This window comes from Fusarium pseudograminearum, chromosome 4, assembly GCF_000303195.2.
Source record: "Fusarium pseudograminearum CS3096 chromosome 4, whole genome shotgun sequence".
NCBI lineage: Eukaryota > Fungi > Ascomycota > Sordariomycetes > Hypocreales > Nectriaceae > Fusarium > Fusarium pseudograminearum.
Window position 1 is genome coordinate 530,311 of NC_031954.1, and position 25,388 is coordinate 555,698.

At 47.8% G+C, this 25,388-nt stretch overlaps 9 protein-coding genes across 9 annotated transcripts, besides 2 other annotated features; 6 read left to right on the forward strand and 3 right to left on the reverse strand.

The window, feature by feature from the left end:
• Window positions 1-1,380: 1,380 nt before the first annotated feature.
• On the forward strand, window positions 1,381-2,307 carry FPSE_01701 (uncharacterized protein; the record flags this gene model as incomplete). Its single annotated transcript, XM_009254821.1, has 1 exon — window positions 1,381-2,307. The coding sequence occupies one exon, from the start codon at window positions 1,381-1,383 to the stop codon at window positions 2,305-2,307; it is 927 nt and encodes a 308-aa protein (XP_009253096.1).
• Window positions 2,308-2,621: 314 nt separating this feature from the next.
• On the forward strand, window positions 2,622-4,123 carry FPSE_01700 (uncharacterized protein; the record flags this gene model as incomplete). Its single annotated transcript, XM_009254820.1, has 3 exons — window positions 2,622-2,869; window positions 2,913-3,120; window positions 3,164-4,123. The coding sequence occupies 3 exons, from the start codon at window positions 2,622-2,624 to the stop codon at window positions 4,121-4,123; spliced, it is 1,416 nt and encodes a 471-aa protein (XP_009253095.1).
• Window positions 4,124-5,086: 963 nt separating this feature from the next.
• Window positions 5,087-7,179, forward strand: FPSE_01699 (uncharacterized protein; the record flags this gene model as incomplete). Its single annotated transcript, XM_009254819.1, has 3 exons — window positions 5,087-5,488; window positions 5,536-6,871; window positions 6,920-7,179. The coding sequence occupies 3 exons, from the start codon at window positions 5,087-5,089 to the stop codon at window positions 7,177-7,179; spliced, it is 1,998 nt and encodes a 665-aa protein (XP_009253094.1).
• A 1,719-nt stretch (window positions 7,180-8,898) lies between these two features.
• Window positions 8,899-8,921: a microsatellite.
• A 14-nt stretch (window positions 8,922-8,935) lies between these two features.
• FPSE_01698 (uncharacterized protein) lies at window positions 8,936-9,931 on the forward strand (the record flags this gene model as incomplete). Its single annotated transcript, XM_009254818.1, has 1 exon — window positions 8,936-9,931. One exon carries the CDS (start codon window positions 8,936-8,938, stop codon window positions 9,929-9,931), a length of 996 nt encoding a protein of 331 aa, XP_009253093.1.
• A 615-nt stretch (window positions 9,932-10,546) lies between these two features.
• FPSE_01697 (uncharacterized protein) lies at window positions 10,547-12,592 on the reverse strand (the record flags this gene model as incomplete). The annotated part of the gene is made up of 4 exons (XM_009254817.1): window positions 10,547-10,606; window positions 10,773-12,332; window positions 12,382-12,427; window positions 12,501-12,592. The coding sequence occupies 4 exons, from the start codon at window positions 12,590-12,592 to the stop codon at window positions 10,547-10,549; spliced, it is 1,758 nt and encodes a 585-aa protein (XP_009253092.1).
• Window positions 12,593-15,064: 2,472 nt separating this feature from the next.
• Window positions 15,065-16,695, forward strand: FPSE_01696 (uncharacterized protein; the record flags this gene model as incomplete). The annotated part of the gene is made up of 6 exons (XM_009254816.1): window positions 15,065-15,107; window positions 15,161-15,927; window positions 15,973-16,236; window positions 16,285-16,449; window positions 16,501-16,587; window positions 16,639-16,695. The coding sequence occupies 6 exons, from the start codon at window positions 15,065-15,067 to the stop codon at window positions 16,693-16,695; spliced, it is 1,383 nt and encodes a 460-aa protein (XP_009253091.1).
• Window positions 15,325-15,364: a microsatellite.
• Window positions 16,696-18,086: 1,391 nt separating the features above from the next.
• Window positions 18,087-19,091, reverse strand: FPSE_01695 (uncharacterized protein; the record flags this gene model as incomplete). The annotated part of the gene is made up of 1 exon (XM_009254815.1): window positions 18,087-19,091. The coding sequence occupies one exon, from the start codon at window positions 19,089-19,091 to the stop codon at window positions 18,087-18,089; it is 1,005 nt and encodes a 334-aa protein (XP_009253090.1).
• A 910-nt stretch (window positions 19,092-20,001) lies between these two features.
• On the forward strand, window positions 20,002-20,851 carry FPSE_01694 (uncharacterized protein; the record flags this gene model as incomplete). Its single annotated transcript, XM_009254814.1, has 4 exons — window positions 20,002-20,245; window positions 20,499-20,614; window positions 20,659-20,662; window positions 20,817-20,851. 4 exons carry the CDS (start codon window positions 20,002-20,004, stop codon window positions 20,849-20,851), a joined length of 399 nt encoding a protein of 132 aa, XP_009253089.1.
• A 1,341-nt stretch (window positions 20,852-22,192) lies between these two features.
• Window positions 22,193-24,712, reverse strand: FPSE_01693 (uncharacterized protein; the record flags this gene model as incomplete). Its single annotated transcript, XM_009254813.1, has 1 exon — window positions 22,193-24,712. One exon carries the CDS (start codon window positions 24,710-24,712, stop codon window positions 22,193-22,195), a length of 2,520 nt encoding a protein of 839 aa, XP_009253088.1.
• Window positions 24,713-25,388: the final 676 nt, after the last annotated feature.

A 25,388-nucleotide genomic window follows, 5' to 3' on the forward strand; every position in this document is an offset into this window, starting at 1 on the left:
GAGGAAAAGTCGTCATGTTTCGTCAAGCACAATCAAGATTGACCTATCAGAATGCTCAAATTTCCAAGAAAGAAGTGTTGCAGATGCGATCGCGATCCTTGTTTGGAGGCCGTTACACCAGGGAGGAAACAGTCCGCAGCCCCACTATTTCCGGGTTTGTTCCTACCTGACATGAGGCTCAACGTGGGCGGATGAGCTAGCAAAACTGCCATATCAAATGGGGCAGTAACAATTGATGTGGAATCTCGAATTCGATGACGGCTACATTTGATACTGACAGGGGATATATCTCAGAAAAGCCGGGGTAGTTGATCGTCAACAGTCGACAACAATCCCATCTTGCCGGGTCTATTTCTAACAAACCCGTGCCTACAAAGTGAAAAGCATTTTTCATCAGATTAGAGTCCATAGCTCCAGTGGTATTCTCGTTCAATATCCAGTAGCGTCTCGATGCTGCTATGAGTTATTGCGTGGGGCGATTGTTGCCAATTTACGTCATCGGTATAGCTTCATTCCCTGCTTCATTCGGTGCCACTGTCAAAGTATCAACAAACAAACTGCCGAACTTCCAACCAGTCTTTATTAGATATAATATCCACTTGCTGATACGAATAAACTCCATGGATCAGACATCGCGAACTTGGGATTATGTGGAAACCTGATTTACACCTAGAACAGCATCCTGATTAGACAACACACACCTAAACAATTTATGAGTATCGGATTTATGCGTGTGCAGGCGTTTTAATAATATGTTTTTGTTTCAATACAGGGAGCAGGTATCCAGCTTTTACACAAGGGCTATGTCTTTTGCTCAAGATCAATCACCACTGGTTATCCGAGTTCAGGGTAATCTCGTCGACTGTACAGAGGTCCTGGGTTCAGGAAATACAGACACTAAGGTCTCCATCTGGGCTTCCATAAAATACCATAAATTAACTAAAATATTTCAACTCTTAGGTTGAGAGGGGTCAGATTTATGTTGAGTTTTGCACTAATCTACTGGTTTCCCAGTCTCTTCAAACAATTAAACCACAATTTTCAAGTATCCTGCTGGCACACCTGCATCACTTCACGATACCTTACACTCTGGTGATCAAATATATATTGACAGATCACACGCTACCTTAAAAGAGGAATGTTCAAGTTCTAATAAGAGCCGTGATTCTCCATTACTCATAGCATCGTCTGCAATATACTTTCTTGCAATTCAGAGTCATGCAGACAAACCTAACTTTAATTTGCACGTAAAGACTAAATTTGACTCATCTCCCCCGTCCAGAGTATAAATAAGCAACATAATTATTCTTTTATTCTTCTAGCCTAAATACTACACATAACTGACACCACGCTTGAAATCTTGCCAACCACACGATCAAAATGGATACAGACTGCGACATGACGAACTGGCCTCCAGTACGAGTAGCTATCTCCTTGGATGATACCTACCGTACCCACAGCGACGACCAAGATCCAGAGGCTCTATTCGAAAAGGCTATGCGATATCTCGGTTCCATAACCGCAAACCACACAGCTACGCCAGAGTACAAGGAGACTCTTATCAAATGGACCAACGATTCAGTGATTCACGCGATATACGGGAGCAACATGATAGAGTGGGCTGGACTACATTGGGAAGCAACATTTAATCACTGTCACCAAGTACTTCAAGGGTTGGATCCTTCTGTGGGCGGTGATTCAGACGATATCCGAGGTCAACGCGAAGTCGTACAACACATGAAAGCCTACCAGCACATCCTCCGTCGCTTCGTTTTTCTGGGAGAGGACATGTCAGAAGAACTCATAAAAGATACGCACGCGATCCTCTGCAAAGGCGTTTCAATCATCGACCCTGAATATCCAGAAGTGCCCTACGAGAGATACGCGGGCAAATATCGCACAGTTCCTGTGGGTGCGGGCAGCACCATGTTTATTATGCCCAAATTCGTCCCAGCCAAGATGACCGAGATGTGTGCCAATATTAAGAGGGAACTCCAGGAAGGGGATAACGGTTTGGACCTGTTTTCGCTTGCGTCGAAATACTCGCTCAGATTTGTCGAGATTCATCCCTTTCAAGACGGCAACGGACGCATGTGTCGGATGATCCTCAATGCTATTTTGTTTCGGTATCTTGGAATCGTCGTTCCAATCGGGGAGACGGAAGAAGATTGTATCGAGTATATAAATATCAAGAAGCGCGCTTCAAGGGATATGGAGGGACATGGAGAATATGCCACTTTTGTGCTGAAGAAGGGAGCGAAATCTATACAGAAGTTGAAGCAAAAGCTTCAGGGAAAAAAGACGTAAATACAATTTATCGGTTACTAAGCCGGGCATTCGAAGTTGAGTGTTTGTACAAGCAAGAGCTGGCTGGCACCTTCCTTAGGCAGCTGCCTGACGGCCGGCGACCTTCAGTCACACACCTGATTGTTTGCTCTTAGGTACTAAAGTTGCGATAATCTAAACACCCAAAGAGCAGTGCTTTTAGGTGCGATGTCGCATAAAACCTCCCCTAAACACCAACTCGAATTACCCTACTTGTGGTGGTGAAAACCTCACTTTCTTCCCCTATCATAACTTCATCATCACCACCGAGCAGATTATTGTATGCATCTTTCAACATGGGTAACGGAAACAGCACTCCCCTCCAAGACTGTCTCAATACTGTCTGTGCCAACCAAATCAACTGTGTCAGGTACCCAGGCGATCCACTCTATGCTTGGTGGTCGATACCGTTCAACCTCGAATTCCCAGTTGTCCCAGCCGCTGTTATTCGACCTCAAACCGTCATCCAAGTCGCCGAAACTGTCAAGTGCGCCACCAAGCATGGAGTTAAAGTGCAGGCCTTGTCTGGAGGCCACTCCTACGGGTATGTATCCCGAACCGAGAGCACGGCAGAGCTAATTTTGTAGAAACTATGGTTTGGGAGGTGTAGATGGAGCTATATCTATTGATCTGGACAACTTCAAAGACTTCAGCATGAACAACAAGACGTGGTATGCCTCGTTCGGCGCGGGCATGAATCTGGGCGAGTTGGATGAGCATCTGCACGCAAATGGGAGACGAGCCATCGCCCACGGAACATGCCCAGGAGTAGGCACCGGAGGGCATTTGACAGTGGTATGTCTATTGGCCCTTTATCTACTCGTCTGACACTTAACAGGGCGGTCTTGGGCCAATTTCTCGCCAGTGGGGAAGCGCGCTCGATCATATCCTCGAAATCGAAGTCGTCACTGCCGACGGTACGGTCCAGAGGGCCAGCTATACCAAGAATTCGGGTCTGTTCTGGGCATTGCGCGGCGCCGGTGCAAGTTTCGGTATTGTGACCAAGTTTATGGTAAAAACCCACCCAGAACCTGGCAGAGTCGTCCAATACAGCTACAAATTTGCCTTCACCTCGCATGATAAGATGGCCAAGTTGTACAGAGAGTGGCAGGCCGTGGTGGGAGATCCAGACATGGACCGTCGATTTTCGAGCCTATTTATCGTTCAACCTTTCGGAGCACTCATCACCGGGACATTCTTTGGCACAAGATCCCAATTCATGATAACCGGAATCCCTTCTCGACTGCCTGGAACATTCAGAAGTAATGCATGGATAACGGACTGGGCGGCCCTTTTACTTCACGAAGCAGAGGCAGCTGGATGTGCTTTGGGCAGTGTACCAACAGCATTTTATGGCAAATCGCTATCTCTCAGTGAGCAGGATTTACTCAGCGACAAGGCAATTACCGACCTCTTCAAATACTTGGAGGAGAAACGCAGTGAATTGGCAGCTGTTACAATCATTTTCAACTCTGAGGGCGGCGCAATGATGGACATACCTGCTGATGCGACGGCATACCCGCACCGAAACAGTATCATCATGTATCAGTCGTACGGCATCGGAGTGGGGAAAGTGTCGGCAGCGACACAGGAACTCTTGGACGGAGTTCATAAGCGGATCCAACGGTCGGCTCCGGGCGCCCACTCCACTTACGCCGGGTATATCGATCCTTGGGCGGACCGAAAGGCGGCTCAAAAGCTTTACTGGGCGGACAACCTACCACGATTGCGGGAGTTGAAGAAGGTGTGGGACCCAACGGATGTCTTTCACAACCCGCAAAGCGTTGACCCGGCCTAATGAGCGGAATTGGTGTAATTAAAGAACCGTCACGAGATGACACAGTGGACGAATGAGGAATGAGATTGTCAACCACGGCTCCGACGGATACCGACAGAGGCCGGAGTTGAACAGATTGAAGATAGACAGCCGTTATCGACTGCAGTTTGCCATTCTTCTCACCGATATCTTGTATTGTCACGGGTTGTTTGTTATCACGTACCGTGATGAATAGTGACCCGCTTCAGCTTTCTAGTGTCATGATTTCCCCGCGTAAAGCTTCTGGCGTCAACTAAGTTGGTGGGGATCATTCAAAATCCGGGGTAACAGCACGAACAGATAGATATCAACAATGAATGGTTAACAACTCGCCAGCAAAGACGGGAGTGGTCGAACACTGAAGTAGAAGATATAAGTGACCTCTTGTCCTCACCTATGATCCCTCAAAACCCTGTAATCTATCTGCACTGTCTCACATCTCAGACAGTAACAAAACCTTGTCAAAAACGCCCTATTTCCACACTTTGACATTAGTACCCTCCCAACCCCGCACTATCTTGTCACCGTAACTCAGACCAAGTCTCGCAACACTCGCCGCGTGATAAAAACGGCCAGACACGGCTTTTACAAGCAGAAACGGACCCGCTTGACACAACAAAGGGCGTTTTGATGGGTTCGTGAACGTCAAAGATGGTTCATTGTGAAAAGGGGGCCCTTTTTGCGGGGGAGGGGGAGCGGGCAACAAAACCCGGGCTTGGAAGCTTGTTCTTGATTTGGTTTCTTCATATTCATCAATAACAGGTCTTTGATCAATACACCATCTCTTTGAAATATCTTGAGAGTTGATTGGTTTGGGGTTTATACGTTTTTACACAAGGTATGATGTTTGAGGCTGTTCCTTGTGACATCACTTATACCCTAACCTCATACACGATACTGTTTGTTACACTTAGAAACTAACATGAATCTAGATATAATCTCATCATGACACTGCTACAACGCTCAAGATTGGCCGCTTCAGGCCTCTCGAGGTGCCGTCCCGGCCAACTTCAGTCTTCAGTGCGTAGATACCAAAGTGTAGCCGCCGCCTCTGTCATTTCTCAAAGAGACGGGCGAAACACATCCCTATCTCTATCAGCAACACCCAAAGCCTCAACAGCAATTCACAATGTCTCGCCTACAGCAGTTATGGCTCGTCCATACTCCACCGCTAGTGAAGACATGTACACAGCATCCTTTGCCTTTTTCGAGGCGATCTGGGATGCAGGCATAACGCATTGCTTCGTCAACCTGGGAACAGATCATCCCAGTATCATTGAGGCTATGGTTAAGGGGCAGCGAGAGAAGAAGGGAAAGTTTCCCAAGATTATTACGTGTCCGAACGAGGTATGTATGAGACTCAATGCTTTGTGAATAAAACTGACGGATTGTAGATGGTAGCGATGTCTATGGCTGATGGATATGCTAGATTAACAGGCAAGCCTCAGTGTGTTATTGTGCACGTTGATGTCGGTACCCAAGGTCTCGGAGCAGCTGTCCACAACGCTTCTACAGGCCGAGCCCCAGTGTTGGTATTCGCTGGTCTGTCACCGTTCACACAAGAAGGCGAACACCGCGGAAGCCGCACAGAGTACATCCACTGGATCCAAGATGTACCAGACCAGAAACAAATCGTCTCTCAATATTGCCGATACACAGGCGAGATCAAGACAGGAGCCAACGTCAAGCAAATGGTCAACCGAGCACTCCAATTCGCCACATCAGATCCCCAAGGCCCCGTGTATCTATGCAGCGCTCGAGAGATTCTTGAGGCTGACCTGAAACCTTATTCACTTAAGCAAGAGCACTGGGAGCCAGTTGAACTCGGTGGACTTCCCACGAGTGCCGTTGACAAAATCGCAAATGCGCTAGCCGGCGCAAAAGCTCCTCTACTGGTGACGGGATACAGTGGACGAAACCACAAGGTTCCCGCTGCGCTGGTGGAGTTGGCTGACAAGGTCAAGGGATTGAGGGTTTTGGATACAGGTGGTTGCGATATGTGCTTCCCTGCAGACCACCCTGCTTGGGTAGGTCTCGCGTTTGGTGTTCACGAAGCTGTCACCACGGCAGACACCATTATTGTTCTGGACTGTGATGTCCCCTGGGTTCAGACCCGCTGCAAACCCAGGGCAGATGCCAAGATCTTCCACATCGACGTTGATCCCTTGAAGCAGCAGATGCCTACTCACTACATCCAGGCCGACGCGCGCTACAAGGCTGATGCGCTGGCATCAGTAGAGCAAATCACGCGAGCTCTTGACAAGAAGGAATTCTCTAGCAAGCTTCAGTCCAACACAGCTAAGGCAGCAGAAAAGGAGCGCGCGGAGATCCACGAGAATAAGTTGGCTACTATCGCCAAGGGTGCTGAGCCTCTTGCAGACGGCAGCTTCGGTACAGGACATCTCAGCAAGAAGCTCAAGGATCTCTGTCCTGAAGATACAATTTGGGCCATTGAGGCTGTCACCAACACTGGGTTCGTGCACGATAATGTGCAGCCCACGATTCCTGGTTCATGGATCAACTGCGGCGGTGGCGGTCTCGGTTGGTCTGGCGGTGGTGCGCTGGGTATCAAGTTGGCGACAGATGCTGAGAATGGCGGCACAAACAAGGGTAAATTCGTGGTGCAGATTGTGGGAGATGGAACATATCTCTTTACCGTTCCTGGAAGCGTGTACTGGATTTCAAGACGGTACAAGATTCCAGTGCTGACTATTGTGCTCAACAACAAGGGTAAGTGACACTTGACAGATGCAGAGATTCATGGCTAACAAGTGATAGGTTGGAACGCTCCTCGTCGGTCTCTATTGCTGGTTCACCCTGATGGTCTTGGATCCAAGGCGACAAATGAAGAGATCAACATTTCTTTTGATCCTGTACCGGATTATGCAGGCATTGCCAAGGCTGCTGCAGGTGGAGATATTCACGCTGCAAGGGTCGACAAGGCGTCGGATCTGGAGAGTGTGCTGAAGGAGGCCATCGCCAAGGTTCAGGCTGGTCAAACGGCAGTTGTAGACTGCAAGGTTGCGTCAGACTGTTAGTTTAATGTGGAGGTTCTAGACCTTGAGGCTGAGTGCCATTGGTATTGTTTGTCAGGTTTGCATTCATGGCTGCATTGGGAGGGGGCATGGTTTAACGAATCCAACCGCGTATTTGAGAATCAATTGCATTAGTATCACGAGCCCCCACGTCGATTGGGGATCACTTGTATGAAGCGTGGGTGTTGACTGTCTGAGCCTAATGTCTTGTGCTGGTCCCTGTCACAATTTGATCATGCGACACAACAATGCGAGACTATTGCAGATCTTTAATGCAACGAGAATTAAATGCTCGGGCCTGAATTCCGATACTATCCAGGGTCTGAAACCAGTGACAGGGAGAGTCGATAAGGCTAAAGTTGCCGACCTCGTTCCGCATTCGCATTAGTTGGGCAAGTCATTTGCTTTTTATTGCCACTGAATTCCTGATTCGTGGCTGATAAATTAGTGTTGATATGGAGAAGAGAGAGAACGCGATCAAGGAAAAATAAGCGCGTATATATGAGAGCGAATGGTTGGTGAATGGTGTCTTGTTCCTTTCATGCGGCCCCAGGGTCAGCAGGAGTCAAGACCCTTGAAAGACAGAGTGAAATCTGGGGGTACCCCCATTTCCACGCCGCATGTTTTGACGCCGGGAAAAAACATCAGACGACGCCTAAATAGAGGCTTGGCGGGGGAGATGATCATCTCTTTGCGGCTCTTTGTTTCTATTTATCATCTGTTCTAGATCCCATTGTACCTAAATTCAGTAGACATAGCACGATGTCTGGCCTATCTATTGTCGGGAACTACCGCAAAATATCACCTTCAATCAGTTTGAGTTTGAAAACTGATCTAGAACATGACTAGACTAGTACGACAAGCCGAATCTGGTAAATGAAATATGGGAAATGCAACTCTGATCATGATTATCACTGACTAACATCTCTCATCTTATAATTTCCCCCGCACCACGTGCTCGTGACAAGTAAAAAAATCCAAGCTCGGGAGGGGGGGGAAGGCGCAGGTGGAAGTCCATGCATACCTGCCTAGGTAGTTTAGTTGATCTGAAAGACGGTAGGTGCATGCATGTGCGGGCAGGTGCTGCTTCTGCCTGCGTTCTGTGAGGTTGGGCAATCACTGATGGTTACAATCAATTGATAGAAAAAGAGATGACTGTTTATATTCGATCTCGCCATTTCTTAATCCTTGACTACTTATTCCCGTCCTTTCATGCCGAACAACTACTACTCCATTAAGCTATCGACTCATCTCGGACTCTCCATCATCTCATTTCTCTTGTTTCGCCCCTCGGCACGCTAACGTAGTCGGTCCGGCTTATATCGTTCTTGTTTCTCGTTTCTCCTCTCGACCGTTGCGATACGATTCCCATACCTAACATCGATATAAGAACCCACCATCACGGACCCTGTTTTTGTTCTCCTCTTAGTACTCGCATTTACGGATACCGGTACGGGACTCCTCCATTTTCAAGGGTCCCAGGTCCCAGGTCCAGATCAAAAAGGCCCACTTCCGCATTCTCGTCCCACTTGAACGTCGCAAGTTTGCGCTCGACTTGACGCCCAAAGCAACAACAAAAACTAGTCCCAGCCCGTGATCAGAAAAAAATCATCCTTCTCGTGTTTTTCTTTCTCGTCAGACGAGGGATCATGAAACGTGTCGACCCGGATATTGCCCAGCGCCTTAAACGATTGAGACGCGACGATACTTCTGTATCTTGATCAACAACAACAACAATAACAACACTACATACCAAGCCATGTCTTATCAGACTCTAACAACCGAGGCGCAGGCCGCTACAATTCCTCTGCGACATCCTGATTCTATCATCGATCGACCACCTCCGGTTCCCGCAACAGATCCCCAATTGATCGCCGACGAGAGCCACTCCGCGCCGAAACCCGCCGATCATGACCTTTTCCAGATGGCACCATCAGAAGCTCTGGCTATGTTAATTGCTGGCGTCGAAGTTCTTGTTAGAATAACTGGCGATGTTCCTCCGACACCACCTCCAAAGTCTCCCACCGTACCGCACATGAGTGGTATGCAGGCCGAGAAGGAGAATATCGTGCGGTCATACTCGGACCGGAGTTTGACAAGACTACGGAAACAGGCTGAACTGGAGGCCAAGAGATTGGCTGCCAAAGAAGCCAAGCCTGAATTCAAAGAGCCCGAAGATATTGATGGTGTACGGTTGAAGCCTCACCCAGGCCTGATGTCGCCTCCGCCTCAATCAGAGCCATACGTTGTCGTTGGAGCCGATTCCCAACCGGTAAACCTACAACACAGCGCCATCACGCGCAAATTCTACAGCAAGAATGAGCCTCCTATTACGATCAACCAGTATCTTCAACGACTACACCAATTCTGCCCAATGAGCACTGCAGTGTACCTCGCGACATCTCTGTACATACACCGATTAGCCGTCGAGGAGCGAGCCATTCCCGTTACCCGACGCAACGCCCATCGTTTGGTTCTGGCCGGTCTGCGAGTAGCAATGAAAGCTCTTGAAGATTTGTCTTATCCTCATGCCAAGATGGCAAAGGTTGGTGGCGTCAGCGAAGCAGAATTGGCTAGACTAGAGATAAGCTTCTGTTTCCTCGTTGGTTTCGAGCTAGTTGTTGGTGAAAGCCGACTACAGAAACACTACGAGCTACTCAAAGACAAGACATCCCGGTATCGTTTTGACAATATGGATGTTCCCATATTAACTCTCAAGCCGCGACCGCGCGGTGCGGTTCAGCCAGCAGCGTAGAATGCTGGCGCTGATATTTTACAATATGGTTTGGGGCATACTACATAGGGGTGCATGTCATTTTTATTCTCTTCTTCTGGGACATGCATATAGTTTTGCGGCATTTGACTGAGCACTGTACTTGTCATATATTTTAGGTCTAGGCGTGGCATTGCGTGGGATGATGGGCATATACGTCGGAGTTATGAATTTATACAATATGGTTTCCCATAACATCGACTTTTTTTTCGCTTTGCAGCTTTTTGGTTTCCCATATCAATTCTCAGGCTGTGATAGCTAGATCCAAAACGATCGCTCGGGCTTTATTACTCCTTTTGCAACGTATCGAGTGGGACAAGACACTCGTCTACGATGAACAGCCACCAACTTGTATAAATCACTGAATCGAATGGAAACAACAATATATCTTGGTAAAGAGAATAAAATTCAAGGCTCTAGTTCTATCAATCGTTATATAAACCACCCAATACAGTCAACCCTTGAAAGAACAGAGGTTATTAGGCAAAGCCGGTCACTTATTTTTCATGATATAAAACGATGTGGTTGGAAGTTCTCTCGTGAGAGCATTGGAGTCATTATACTCAAAAAGTATGATTTATGATGGAAACCTTATCTTCAGGTGGTTGGAAGTTCCTCCCAGCTTTGCCTCTCTACAATGGGCCCAAGCGACAGCACCTAATAGTGCTGCAGTAATTAGGCAGAATCGTCAAATAGTTCGGCCATTAATCCATCAGACCTAAAGGGTCCTCCCGTTTTCAAATCTACAGCCCGGAGCCATAAGCAAACCGGCTCGGTTACAGGTTCCCGGACGCCAGAGGTTAGACATCATCTTTCTACCTACTGATGTTGCCCTTATGCACGCATCAGCGATGAATGGATAGGGTGTTTTATCCTGTAAGCTATCTAGCCGTAAATCGCAACTAGGTGCGAGAAGAAAGCTATCGAAATAGTGATGGGCTGTTGCGAGTTGAAAACAAGCCATCATGGCGAGATAGTTGGAGACAGAATGTAAGGTCTTGGTGACAAGAGAGCACCTGTAGGTATAAGACAGCCAAAACTGTTCTTTGGTTGACTCAAACCAGTAGGTGTGGTAAGAGGGGGGTAGTGAGTATGGTTCCAGCACCAATGGGTCAAATCCCAGATCACCTCCTGCATCAAGATCAAGCCAGTCTGTGGTGATGTAATCCTCGCTGTAAAGACGACCTCTGATTGCGAAATCTTCTGGGAGGGGTCTTCGGGCTTGTTCTGAGCCTAGACGAGGAAACAGCAACTTTGTTTCATAGCCTGCTTCCAGCCATTTCTTCGAAGTCTTGCTTATACGTTCATCCAGATTATTGATGAAAGTATAGATGGAACTGACTTGCTCCATGCACTCTATGCTTTTGCCAGAGAACAGGATCCCGTGAGCACGGACAAATTCTGAATCAATTGGGGATAAACGAGTTGGATTGTTAGAGAGGACAGGGTCGAATAAGGACATGATGTTCTCTCTTGCGCTGATGAAAGGGGTAGGCACTGTGAGTGTCTTTGTGTAGTAGTAAAGCTGCTGGAGTGCATTGGGCCGGGTCAAAATGGCCAGATGATGATACAGACGACCAGTGTTTGGGGAAGTGCCCGGCGCCTTGTACCAACGTTTAGATACTCCAGTCCAGACCTCGCGATCCCGGATGTCGTCGCCTTCGATCGCCATACGGTATCGGCCTAGATCACCTAGACATTCTATCCAGGTATCTTCAAATGCAGATACTGTCTCATACAGCAGAGCCATCATACTATAGGCCAAGTATATGAAACTAAGCATATGCTCAATTGAAGAGGGTAGTCGATGTCGAAGTAGCTCCAGGAACGAATGGATCCCGTGCCTCCACATGCGAGCAGGCATGGCGTATTTGGACGCTAGGCGTCGAAGGGCTGGACTAGCAGACGGGTGCTGACTTGCAAGAAAGAAATCGTGGTGCTCATGGAGTAATGTGCGATGAAGGGCAATGAGAGCCTGCCACTGCTCATTGTGGAGCTTGTTGTTGGCTTCTGTATTGGGTGCTGACAGAGTGTTGTTAACCTCGATGCATTTGGTCTCTACCATGACCAACCCAGCATATATGCCCTTGACCTCTGCGACTAGTTGATCCTGGGATATAGGTCTGGTCTCTGGCTGTCGCATCATCTTTGAATTGCAGCTCTCGTCGCTCAATTGGACAGATTGTAGCCCAGTGGTGGATGGTTTTGGTGGAGTTAGAAGGGGAGAAGAGGAGGTAGAGGTGGATTCCGGGCCTGCTTGACCAGGACTGATATTGTGATGGACACTGGAAGCAAAAGACCCGAGTCCGGAAGAGATGGCTGAATCCCAAACATGAACATGCCCCATATCATCAGAGCATTGAGTGTCAGCTGCTTCCAGCATCTAGATACGAGCAATCAGTGAGAGTCATGATAATTGAAAAGCACCTTACCTCCCGGTCACGTCTTTCTCGAGCACGCAAATGACGAATCCACTTGCTAGCCAAAGAAGTAGAGTCCTATAATTATAAGAAATTTTCTGGGTTCCAGAGGTGGGAGCTGTCATACACACTTGTTGCGATGGGGGCCCATGATAGGCGTTCCTCCTGACTTCGGAAGAGGAGGACCACGATCGCTAGGAATGCATTGAATTGGAATAGACATTGGTTCATCTCAAGCCTCGCAAGCTTCTAGATTGTGCTTGTTTCTGTTTTAGGTGATCCACGGTTGTTTGGTTGGGCGAGAATAGCGGAAGAGAGTCGGATTATTGAGAACGAGCAGTTCGGGCAGCGTGGACAGCCGCAACTTGGACAAGGCAGGCAATACTAAAAGCAAGAGATTCTCACAAATTTGTCGCTTATAAAAACAAAGAAATAATAGAATGAAGTATAATCAAATAGTTGGAGTTCAAATGCAGAGGAAGGACGGCAGGAAAGGAAGGGGAATCAGGATCCGGTAGTGTTTTCTCTCAGCAGTGTAATTGATCTGATATTTTTGAAGGCGGTAGTTTTTGATCCCGATAAAGAAATGATCCAAAATATAGAGGCCTCGCCGTCTGGCGGCAGACTACTTCAACGTCTTAAGAGAGCCTGACAACTTACGCAATGGTGGCTTGCTGATATCAGTCCGTGTCTACGTGTGGTTGGCTAGACCAGATCTTCTCCTCACATTTTCAACCCTCCCTTGGTTCGGAACTAGGCGCTTGGTTCGCAACCAGAAACTGAGGTGTTTTTGCGGCTCTGCTGATGGTAGGTATAGTACACCTTTTGCGATGTTTTCCCCCAGGCTCCTTCTTGAAAAACATCGCAGCGATATATATTCTGGGACGCCAACTCCAGAGTACTACTTTATTGACGATACTATTGAATTTTTGTTATACTACGGTTAGAAGCATTACTTTTTTTCACTAAGAAGGATAGCTCGCCAACACACTTTATTGACGAGGACGCTTCTTCATTCCCATTACCAAACACCCCAATGTCGATTGCTGGACTGCATCACGCCGAAGCGCTTTTCTACCGGTCGGCGACAAAGGTTGACGTTCTTGAAGATACTTCTATACAACAATGGAAAGATTGTAGTCGACAAACTCAACACTCCTTCATAACAAAGGTCGTGCTCACAGCTGGAGCTTGCATATCCACAGCACTATCAATCACCGTACCGACACTATTCAGCACTTCAGTGCCCCAACAGTCCTGCCTTGGTAGCTTTCCGGTATGTAGCTTTCCGATATGTCGCTTACTACTACGCTGCTGCTCATCTAACCCGTACTCACTTCAGGCCTGCGATCCCAAAACCCTCATCACGCCGTCATTTCTTCCGTCTATTCTGCATCCGGCCTTTACTTGTGAGACGCTGCTATTCATAATATGCGTGGCAATATGTCTTCACTGGATATGCGTGTCGCTGCTCTTTCAGTCGGTTCGATGGCGAGAACGATACTTCCCTATGGTGTTGTATACAGCCGGAGGAGCCACCATCTTGGCAACACAAGTGGTCAAAGATTCAGCAACAGTCTTTCTTCAAGTGCTTCCGTTGGTGTCAGACATTTGCGTTGTCGTTTGTCTATGCCTTGACTGCATTTTGCCATAATTCTTTATGAGGACATCGATGGCTATGTGTCACAATTGAACTTCTTCCAGCGGGGAGAACGCGGGATAGTAGTCGGATCATGTCATTTAATAAATAGGCTGTCGATTTCCACCAGTTCTTGGTTCATTATTCAGATAGATTTCTTGTTTTAACTGTCCTACTTTGGTGTTTCATGCATGAGCTTCGACATTTCGACATTTCGACATTGTCATAAGTATCTGTAGTGCGTATATGCAGATACACTAAATACACACTACATCATATTCACCAAGTTCATATTGTAAGTGACTGTGTGCCTTGACAGAGAGGGTTATGAGGGACACTGCAGTCTTTAATGTGTTGGCGAGTTATCCTTCTTAGTGAAAAAAGGTGATACTCCGTAGTCTTTAATACTTATCATATGTTCTAGGCGTGGCATTGAGTGGGATCACGGGCATATACGTCGGGTTTTATGAACTTATATCGAAGTTTGAACAAGATGTATCAACCAATCAATACGTTGAAATACCTGGATTTGTTGACGAACGAACAATGGTCCGTCGATCCGCCAAGACACCTTGACTCGTAAAAATAAGGGTCCTCGCATCTGGTACGAAGCTATAGCGGATGATCCGATTCATGGGATCCATCTTAGCCCCGCCCAGATCCATCAACACTCCGGGAATAAAGCCAACTTGTTATGTATCCATGAACATGTATAGTTGCTGTGCAGTTTATGAAGCGTAGATGAGCCTCAATCGTGAGTCGTGTCTCAAGACTCAGATTCGAGGTCATGTTTGCAAGCAATGATAACGTCTTGGACAGTGCAAAAAACAAGCCCTTGGGCTAGATAGACAACCAAGACTGCCTAACTGCCATTAAAAATCCCCTGCAGTGGAATCCTTCTCGTGTTAGTGCTTATCAAGTGAATCACGCGAGCATTCCCACATTGCTTCTGCCGCGATTTATCCGTCTACCCCAACTTCTCCCTCATCCTCAGACGTCACATCAACTCACTCATTCATCAACCAAAGACTCAATTGAATCAGCGTTCATGTCGAAATGGGCGCCAAGACATCCGAAGACGATTACAATGGAGGCAATGGTACAAAAATCTCACATCTCTCACTAAGCATAAATCAAGCTCACACATTCCAGGCCAAGGACCCCTCTCATCCAAGCCATCCTCCGCAGGTGGAGAACCACGCGGTGCTCATTTTGCCCGTGACGGAGACGGTAGTCTCGGCGGCGAAGGGGGCGACGACGACGACGATGATGATATCAATGCTACCACCGGATCGATAAACGCGGATGGAGCTGCTAAGAAAAAGAAGAAGAGAAAGCCAAAGAAGAAGAAGAAGACTACTTCGCAGCAATCTTCACCTCCCAGGGTTCCCCTGAGCGAGCTCTTTGCAAACAAGGACTACCCCGTTGGTGAGATTCAGAGCTACTCTGATGACTTTAACACGGCTCGCACTACAGCTGAGGAAGTTCGCTACAAGGGTCGAAAACAGCTTGAGGACCCTGCGTTTCTGAACGACTATCGCAAAGCGGCAGAAGTACATCGTCAGGTCCGACAGTGGACTCAAGAGAATGTCAAGCCCGGCCACACCCTCAATGAGATTGCCAATGGCATTGAGGACGGTGTCCGTGCGCTTCTGGGAAACCAGGGAATTGAACCCGGCGACAACATCAAGTCCGGAATGGGCTTTCCGACGGGTCTTTGTCTGAATCACGAGACTGCGCACTACACGCCTAACCCAGGCCAAAAGGACGTTATTCTCAAGTATGAGGATGTCATGAAGGTTGATTTCGGCGTGCAGATCAACGGATGGATTGTAGACAGTGCGTTTACAATGTCTTTTGATCCGACGTATGATAATCTCCTGGCTGCCGTCAAAGACGCTACCAACAGCGGTATCAAGGTACGTGACACATCTGTATCAACAAAACTCGTCTAATTTTTCTAGGCTTCTGGAATCGATGTTCGTATTTGCGACGTCAGTGCTGCAATCCAAGAAGCGATGGAAAGCTACGAAGTCGAAATCAACGGAAAGACATACCCCGTCAAACCAGTCCGCAACATCTCGGCGCATAACATCAAACATTACCAAATCCACGGTGGAAAGTCGATCCCGTTTATCAAGAACAAGGATCAGACTAAGATGGAGGAGGGAGAGGTGTTTGCCATTGAGACATTTGGAACGACTGGTACTGGAAAGTTGTACGACGATGTAAGTTTTACTGGTTTGTGTGTGTGATTCATTTCTGATGTGTGTTAGGTTGGCATTTATGGCTATGGTCTGCAGCATGATGCGCCCAAGAATGTCCATTTGCCTTTTGCGACTGCGACTAAGCTGCACAAGGTTATCAGAGAACAATTCGGGACTATTGTCTTTTGTCGTCGATACCTTGACCGTCTTGGTTTAGATCGATACCTGGCTGGTGTAAGTATTCGCCTACTTTTAGCCTTCACATGAGATACTGATGTGTCCTAGTTAAACTCGTTGGTATCGCACGGTATTCTCGAAGCGTATGAACCATTGGCGGATGTCAAGGGTTCTTACTCCGCGCAGTTTGAGCACGTAAGTCTTATGTTTCTATTTGTGAAGCGATTTGATGCTGATCATGTTTAGACAATTCTGCTTCGAGAGTCGAACAAGGAGGTTATCAGTCGTGGAAGTGACTACTAAATTGATACTGTCACTTTTATCACGAGGGGAATGGTTCAACATAAGTTTGAAATGAGTTCAACACTTGTTTCTGATGCATGGGAGTAGTCCAACACTGCTTCACTTTGCTGGCTTGGCTTCAACACCTGCCTTTAGTTTACTTTACATTCGTATGATGGTCTTTTAGTCTGTCATTATCTTATCAAACATTTTACTCATGAATTCTCCAACTGCCGAATCGTACCTGTCAGCTTGATCTGCATCCATCGGCCATTACCAAAACAGTACTCTATCCAGCATGTCTCACACTCGAGTGACTCACAATCTCAAGCCACAAGCAGACCCCTGCACTTGTTTCTGTAAACTACCCTTTCCCATGGATGCCTTGAGATTCCGGGTGCGACGGTGTCACAGGACCCTTTAACGGGTAATGTCTCGATCGGCACATTGCGGGGTTGTTCAATTGAGTGTGTGTGGGAAGGGGGGTAAATTAGCATGTAGTACAATTTAGGCAACCAAGGCAATCAAAAAAAGGCATTTCCAACTCAATTCCTAAATTGTGGCAGATAAGAGAGTTCAACATTACGTAGTTAGGACTTTTATGCATCCATCTGAATCTGTTCCTAACAGACATTAGTCTCTACATCTTATCGTGCACTGCAGTATGAACAACGCCGTGATGCTGCATTTAACCCATCCCCATGAACAACCCTCCTCGTGTTCACTTGGTGAAGCTCTACCAAAGTCCCAAAACGACCCCATCTTTCGAATCATGGTGTTTTCCCTCTTTTGTCCACCCCCACCTTGTCACCAAATAGAACTTTGGTTCAGGTGATCCCTGTTCTTAATGCATGTAGCAGATCGATCACCTTTTTACACTTTTATTACCGAGACCGGAGTTGTTTATATTGACAGTGGGATTTAAGGCTGCCATTTTGCAATGTCTCAGTGTACAACCTTGGCACTTACACTATGAGACATGGTGATATTTTCTTTTTTGTCTTTGTACCTGCTTTAGATCAAGCCACTGTTCCTAAGAGTTGTAGTCAAGACTTGACTTTAAGATACATGCTCACATCACTGATTCAGAAGGAACTAAAAAGTTGATACCAAAAATCCAATCCGGATTCCTTTTTTTGTCTTGTTTTGTTGTCTTGCATCTAGCTAAGTGTCCTGTAGTCCTTTAAAAACTGGCTTGCTTATCGCCCGTACTGTTATCCAAAGTAAGAAAAAATATACACAGAGAAATCATGTTTTCCCTCAAGTCTAATACAAATCCCAAGTCCCAAATCGTAAATCAAATCGCTAAACTTCGCTAAGACAAAAGAAAGATATCCAATAGTTGAAACAGTTGATACAAGACAGAAAGAAAGAAACAAAACAATAGTACACGTTCAAAGAACATTCATCGCTCATTGGTAGCGGTACATAGGCTCGTAGATGTCTGTTGGGCGTCTGGTATCAGCTCCGACTGTCAGACGTCGCTTGGGCTGCATGCGCTCGCGGAGACGCTCGCGCTGTGCCTCCTCCTCCTTCTTCTCCTCGCGGCGAGCAAGGCGACGGGCCTTGTCGTCACGGCGTTCCTCCTCGAAGCTCAGACGGCGCATCTGATCAACAGGGATCTCAACAGATGGACGCTTGTAGGTAGCTGAGCGCTTGGGAGCCAGAGGAGCAGCGGCGACGGGACGGCTGGCGATGACCTGGTTGGCTTCGGCGATGCGCTTCTGGAGAAGCTTCTCCTTCTCCTGCTGTCGCTTCTCCTCGTGGCGGCGGCGGCGTCGCTCCTCGTCTTCGTTGGAGTTGCGGCTTTCCTTGGAGCTGCTGGAGGCGTGGCGGTGGTGCTTGGAGCGGTGGTGGTGGTTGTCGACGACCTCGATCTGGACACGGCGCTCAGGCTGGAGAGTTCGCTCATCGACGATGACGGGGCGGCGGTGGTTGGAGTCCCGGGATGAGTCGACCATGTAGGTGTTTCCGTTGGGAGAAGCAGGAGCGGACCATTGCTGAGGAGGAGTGCGAGGGGAAGCAGGGCTGTCGACAAGGACAATGCGCTCCTGGTGGTGTCGAGATCCTCGACGCTTGCGGTTTAGGTCGAGGACCTTTTGACCGTTGACATAGACACCTGATGAACGATCCTTCTTGCTGTTGGAGCTAGAGTAGGAGCGGTCTGACTCGTCTCCAGAGCGGTGCGAGCCTGACGGCGTCGAGGGCGCAGGGCTGTACTGGGGAGTAGGAGGCAGTTGTGAGGTGTAAGAGAATGCGGGAGCATCATAAGCAGAAACGTATGTGGGAGGATGGTCCAAGCGGTAGTTCTGGGCGCAGACTTGGTTGTGACGAGAGTTGGCGCAGAGAGTAGGTTGAGAGTACTGCTCGCGACGTCCGTCAGGGTAGACGTATGTGTAGATGTTTGTAGTGCACATTGTGTCGGTGCTGTGTTGTTGAGGGCGCTGATTGCGCAGAGGGGGATCCTCTTGGATGATAACCGGAGGTAAGTTGTAGTTTCTTTGTAGATGAGTCTGTTGAGAAGCGGTGTTGGAGCTGCGACGACGACGGTTGTAGATGATGTTGTCAATAACAAGTGGTGAGTGTTGAGATGACAGCTTGGTAGAGGATGAAGCTTGAGAGTTTATAGTGGTGATCGATTGAAGTGTTGTGAGATGAATTGAGTTGTTTGTTCGGTTGTTGAGAACAAGTGCAGGTGGTGGAGGTTATATAGAAATCCAGTGACGGAGGGTAGTTTGAAAGAGGGCCAAAGTGTGTAAGCCAGGTACTAGGTCTGTACTACAAATGACTTGCTTTAGTGCGGGATGGTTTGATGCCTGGGGACTAAAGTAGTACGATGATTGTAAGTGTAAATACTGTTTGATGGTAGATATTGATGCCTGTTTGCTGAATGTGGTTCGCAAATGGATCGCTATATAGTAAGTATCGTAGTGGTGGTGTTCCCTCCCAGACGGTAGGCAGAAACGGCCTTTCTCCACTCTTGCCCACCAAGGCTGCCTTGAAGCGAAGCCCCTGCGGCCGGCCACTAACAAACCCCTGCAGTGACCCTTGACCCCTCCCAAACAGATGCTATGCCGATGACTCCCCCAGGGCATTCTCAGCCACTGGCCTACACCAAAAGTGTAGATGGTTCGGAGATGGCCATCGCATCATCTGGTTCATTAGTTGAGGCTCAGTAATTAGAGGTCTATCAGATCAAGGAACAGACTGGGGGAGGGACGGGTATCGAAATGAGGTCACGGTCGATAAATGACGAGATTAATTACAAGAATCAATCATACGTGCTTAATCTAGGACTACAGTGGTCGGCCTCTACAACACGCGGCCATGGTTGAAACAAAGTTGGGAATAGCACAGAAATGGCAGCAGTGGTACAGTTCCCTCGGTGAGCGCTATCGGCCATTATCGAGTCCCCCCAACCAAAGTCTCTTTGGCATCATGGGATCCGTCACGTCCTCGGGCATTGAGTCATCAAGGACTCTTCGCTCTCGTGTCTCGATTAGCGCTAGCCTTGTGGCCGTCAATCAGTCCAGGACTTGGGGATTCTCAATCTCTAGCCAACGAGAACAAAGTACCTACTAAATGACCTGCATACAAAGAGAAACAAGGCCTGACTCAACTAAACTGATACTACTCTGCAGTCCCCTGTACAAGAGAGAGTGTTATTAGTCCCTGGTAAATCAGGCAGTGCAAATCGAGGCTTGGTCTGAATGATCCACTCCAAATCGACTCTAGTCTTACATGCCTCAGCCCTGGAACAAACCAGGATCAATTCTTCATCACTTCAGCCTCGCATTAATTAATTTTTCTTAATTGATTATCAGAATCTGATCATCTTCAAGGATCGATTGGATGCCTCTTCCTTCCTATGCATCGTCCCGAAGCGGGAACTAAGGTAGTTTTTGATGCGCATATCGCACAGACACAGGCACAGCACAATGTGAGCCAACGGCTTGTAGTCTGTGTATCTACCTAATTACCAAGGTAAGTAAGTTGCACAAATGATGCAGAAAGACTTGTACAACCCCGTCACTAAATCTTTTGACAGTGAATCACTCTTGATTTCCAAGGGCGCGCCCCCCGTCATGTCATGTAATTGCGCATTATCGCGTTACACTAATACTCTACTCTGTATATCCCAGTTCTCCAACTTAATATTGCGTATACCTCTTCGTAAATCACATGAAACGTCTAATAAACCAAAGATCCAAAAATCTCTGCCGTTCTAGTCTCTTCCAGGAGTATCTGCATTTCACAATCGGCTTGCCTTGCCAGCTCAACGCGGCACAGGTCGTCGCCTTGTCGTTACCATGCCATTTCTAGAGGTGCATACATGGATACAGAGTACATACTCTGTACAGTACCGACGGATTTGAATGCCTGTCGGTTACGATAAAACCGTCTCCTCTCCGTTGGAACTCTCAAGTCCAACGGCCCCCAACGGCCCCCAAGCAAGGGTCTGCTTATTACCTCTGGCTGCCTCTTTTTTTTTAACCAATAAAACATTCTCATATTTTGGGAATTACAAGTAACCATAGAGTCTTCTTAAAAATGGCCATTTTCCATGTCTTTGTAATCACTGTCATGACAAATCTGCAAATACACATTTAGTTGAAGCAATACAGAGAATAAAAAAGGCAACACGGACAAAAACTCTTTGACCTGACGAAAAAGGAATAGTGTCTTCCAGCCCTGTAAGGCAGAACCTTGACCTTGACCCTGGTCTTGGTTTAGTTTAGTTCCCTTTTTGATGCTACTGCTGATGTTTTGTCGACACTGCCTCCTCCACAGGTTAGAGAGCAAAAGTAGGCGCAGCAGCTGGAATTCGAAACTGATAATACCTCATTTCCCTACTCAACACCATCGTCATCAATATTCCTTCCTTCTAACTTTGAATTTGGACATGGTAGAAATATTTTATCGGCTGCCTCTTATTTTGCCTGGTGATCACGAACAGCTCCATCACGCACACTTTCGATTGCGCCTTTTGAGTTACAACTTACGAGTTGGACCTTGTACTCTTCTGTCAAAACTGTCACATCGTTTCATGTCAGGTCAACTATGGCCAAGTTACCATTCTCTCGGGCCAACACAAGCGCTGTCAAACTCTTATCCAAAACTACTCCAGGGTATGCGCTTTGACACAACACCAAGCGAGGCCGCATACAAACGACCTGGCGTCTATCGACAGTTTTTTATTTGATCGTGTCTCGCGATTGTAAAGTTTAATTTTGACAGTTTATTTCTAGCTGCCTATTCTTAGACCCCAAACTAGGACTTTGATGATTGGTGATTGCCTTAACTGTTGGTTCTAGCAAGTTGCCATATATATCTCATAAGTGGCAAAGTGTTTCATCACCCGCGAGCGGCTAAACATCAGACCGAACTGATGGTATACCATTTTTGGACAGAGGCAACTGTTGATTGATACTAATTCAGGTGCGAAGCTGACTGACACTAATCCGGCCGCGCAGTCCTGTTGCTATTCTGATCAGACACAGGACGGTACGCCACCACACTAAACCTTCCAGTCAAAACCAATGTCAAAGTAACCCTTCTCAGGTACCTGCAACCTCGAACACCTGACAATCTTTCCATCAGCACCCACCAAACCATGCCTGTCGACACCCTGCTCATGGATCCGGTTCCCCCACCAGTCCAGCACGACGCCCGTGTGCTGCACCGCAAAGTACATGATGGCCCCTGAGATGCCAATAGCCGCGCTGAGCGAGCTCGTCAGCACGTACGCGTACTTCTCCCACCACGCCGTATACCGCCTCTTGATGAAAAAGTTGAATACAAACGCCAGCACCACCGTGCCCTGCATGTAGCTCCAGTTGAAGGGCGCCCAGCCCATCGGTCCCGCGAAGAGGATGGGTGCGTTGACGTTGCGCCAGAATGAGTTGGGCCAGCGCTTCGCGATAAAGTACGCGACGATGGGAACTACGACACCTATTGGGATAGTGTATGTGAGTGCGCGGTATGGGCCTTGGGATCCAAAGAGGCGGCGTGGACCGACGACGCCCCATATTACCGAGGACATGAAGTAGGTGTGTGTGCGGGGGCAGGTGAAGCGGTCTTTCTGATGCAACTGGCACACATCTTCGACATTGCGAAGGACCCAGTGATTCACAGCTAATCCGATAAACCCAGCCAAAAAGGTTGCGTAAACCTGCGCGGCAAAGGCCCATCGGGGAGGAATCTTGGCATAGTGGGCGAGTTTGAGATCACATGAAAAGTTCAACGACTGATGCGTAGACATATAACTAAACATGTTGAAGATCATGTTGGGTATTGGGCGTCCCTCCAAGGCGTGGCCCCCGATAATCATGGCTAGAATACCCGTTGAGAGTTCCAGGTTTGTGACTGCAAACAGCATACCAATCGGAACTTGCAGCAGGACGGTGAAGAGCACAGCCAGAATAATCCCCCATATTGGCATGCCAGTTGGCCACACGCTGACAGAGATACATGCGAGGGTAAAAGACGTGGCGAGGATGACAAGGTACCACCAGTGAGGGCATTCCGGATACGCAGCCATGAGGCGGTTGTGCACATCGTCAAACTCGTCATCCCGTGACTTTCTCTTCCAAGACGCTCGTATACCATTCATGATATCCTTGCGATGCCAGAGATACATGTGCACCGGCGTCGCCACGTATATCATAAAGGCAGCCGCATACTTGGTCACTTGGGTAGACGTCACGAGGGGAACGCTGTACTCGTGGTACGCCGTCTCGTTGAGTGTAAAGTTGGGCAGTAATATGTGCGAAACGTTGTAGCGGCTACCCGAATTGTCGTAGACAAGGTTGCTGTTGATGGGGAAATAAGCTGCGTCCCACACGTTGTTAAAGTACAGCAACGGCGCGACGATGACGCCGATGATGGCCATGCCGCTTGCGTAGTTCATGAGCGTGAAAAAGGGCGTGACGATGGGATCACCTAGATATGTTGCAATGTTCCAGTCCAGCGTGGGCAAGGGGTTGAAGCCGAGACCACAGGTAGACCCGGCGATGAGGGCCAGAGTGACGTTGCGCGGTGATATCCACGTCGGCCAGTTGAACAACCCAAGAGCTTTGAAGAGAAAATTGGGGATCCAAAAGTACACAAACATGGAGGCAAAACAGATCAAGAAGAATCTGTACCGCGTCATCGTCCATCCATTCGCAGCTTGCTCTCTGTTTCCGTTGTCTTTATACAAAGCCTTGGTGAGGGCAATATTTGCCAATGATCTCGGCCACAGCATAGATGAAGGGTATACGAGGAACCGACGAGCCAAACCTGCACATCCATACCCGAGGAATTGGGTAGACAACAAAGTGATGATCTGCCAGGGGATGCTGTTCGAGAGAACCTTTTCACCGTAAAAGGTGTCGAGCTTCAACACCTGGATGATGGAAACAACATACGCGCCAACTGCAGCACCACCAAAAGACACGTTTGCCATGATTGCGATCAAGACATGCTCTTTCTGGCTAAAAGGTCCAGGGTTGAGGGAGAATTCCCAAGAGAATATTCGAAACCGTTTTGATGGAAGGATCTTTGCCAGCAGCATTCCCAAAGGCATTGACAATAGCTGTACCATGTATGTCGACAGACTGATGGCCGGCATTCGAAGGGAGAAGAATTGTTCAATCGATGTGCCCAGTAGCACGAATATTGTGCCTAGGAAGAAAGCTCTGAACGTCCCTACAGGCAGCGTCGGATCGTCTGTGTTTTCGACGACCGCTCGAACTTCCGGGTAGATGGAATTGTTCAACATCAGATCCCTCTGAGCTTGGAACTTGGCATATATGTCATGAGCCAATTCTTCGTCTTGCTGTTCACCATTTCTATTTTCGAGGTAGCTTCTCGCTCGTTGGAGGATGTCGTCGGGGAAGTTCTGGTCATGTTCGTGCTCTTCGAGGAGATTTGCGAGTCTATCTGTAAGGCTCTCCTTGGTCATGTTGTCGTTGGGGCCAAGGGATATCTCATGCATGAGAATGGCATCCCCATCTTCGACCGGGACATCGATCGGTTTTCCAGCTGGTGAACTCATCGTGAAGTCTAGTGATTGCTGGATGACTGTCAATCTGGGCACAGAGCAATGAAAAGCATTTTTGGAGCGAGAACATGGTTGGGGAAAGAGGAAAGAAATAGGGAATCAAAATTGCCACGGCGCTGTAGAATGACCATGTTGAACCCTATACTTGTCATGATCACCAACCAGGTGGTCTCTTCAGTATATTGACAAAGTCTATACACTTCTGCGGACAATCCTGTCCGGGAAGCGACTTCAGAAGCAAGCCACTTGCGGGTGTGAACTACTTGGGTGTAATCACAATCGAGCAACTTCTCATTGGGCAAAAGAGGCACAAATGTTGAATGTCAGGCAATACGCCGGTGTTGGTATGTTGGTATTCAGTATTTAAACGTAAAAGTGATAAGAAACAAGGCTGCACAACTGCCTGAATACCACAGGTAGGTTGTGCAGATGTTCTGTAAGCCAGATGCCTTTGCTAGCTGATATGTCGAGATAATTTAATTCGTTGGGACAGGAGCCGAAACAGAAAGGACTACCCTCTCAACACCTTGCCGTATTATCCATGGAGATTGTTTCTCCTGTCGCTTCAGTGTCGCGACTCAATGCAAACGTCGGCTTTGTTATTTGTCGTGCCATCAACCCTTCAACTCGAGACGTCCAATATCCATTGTATTCGGAAAGGATATGCCAG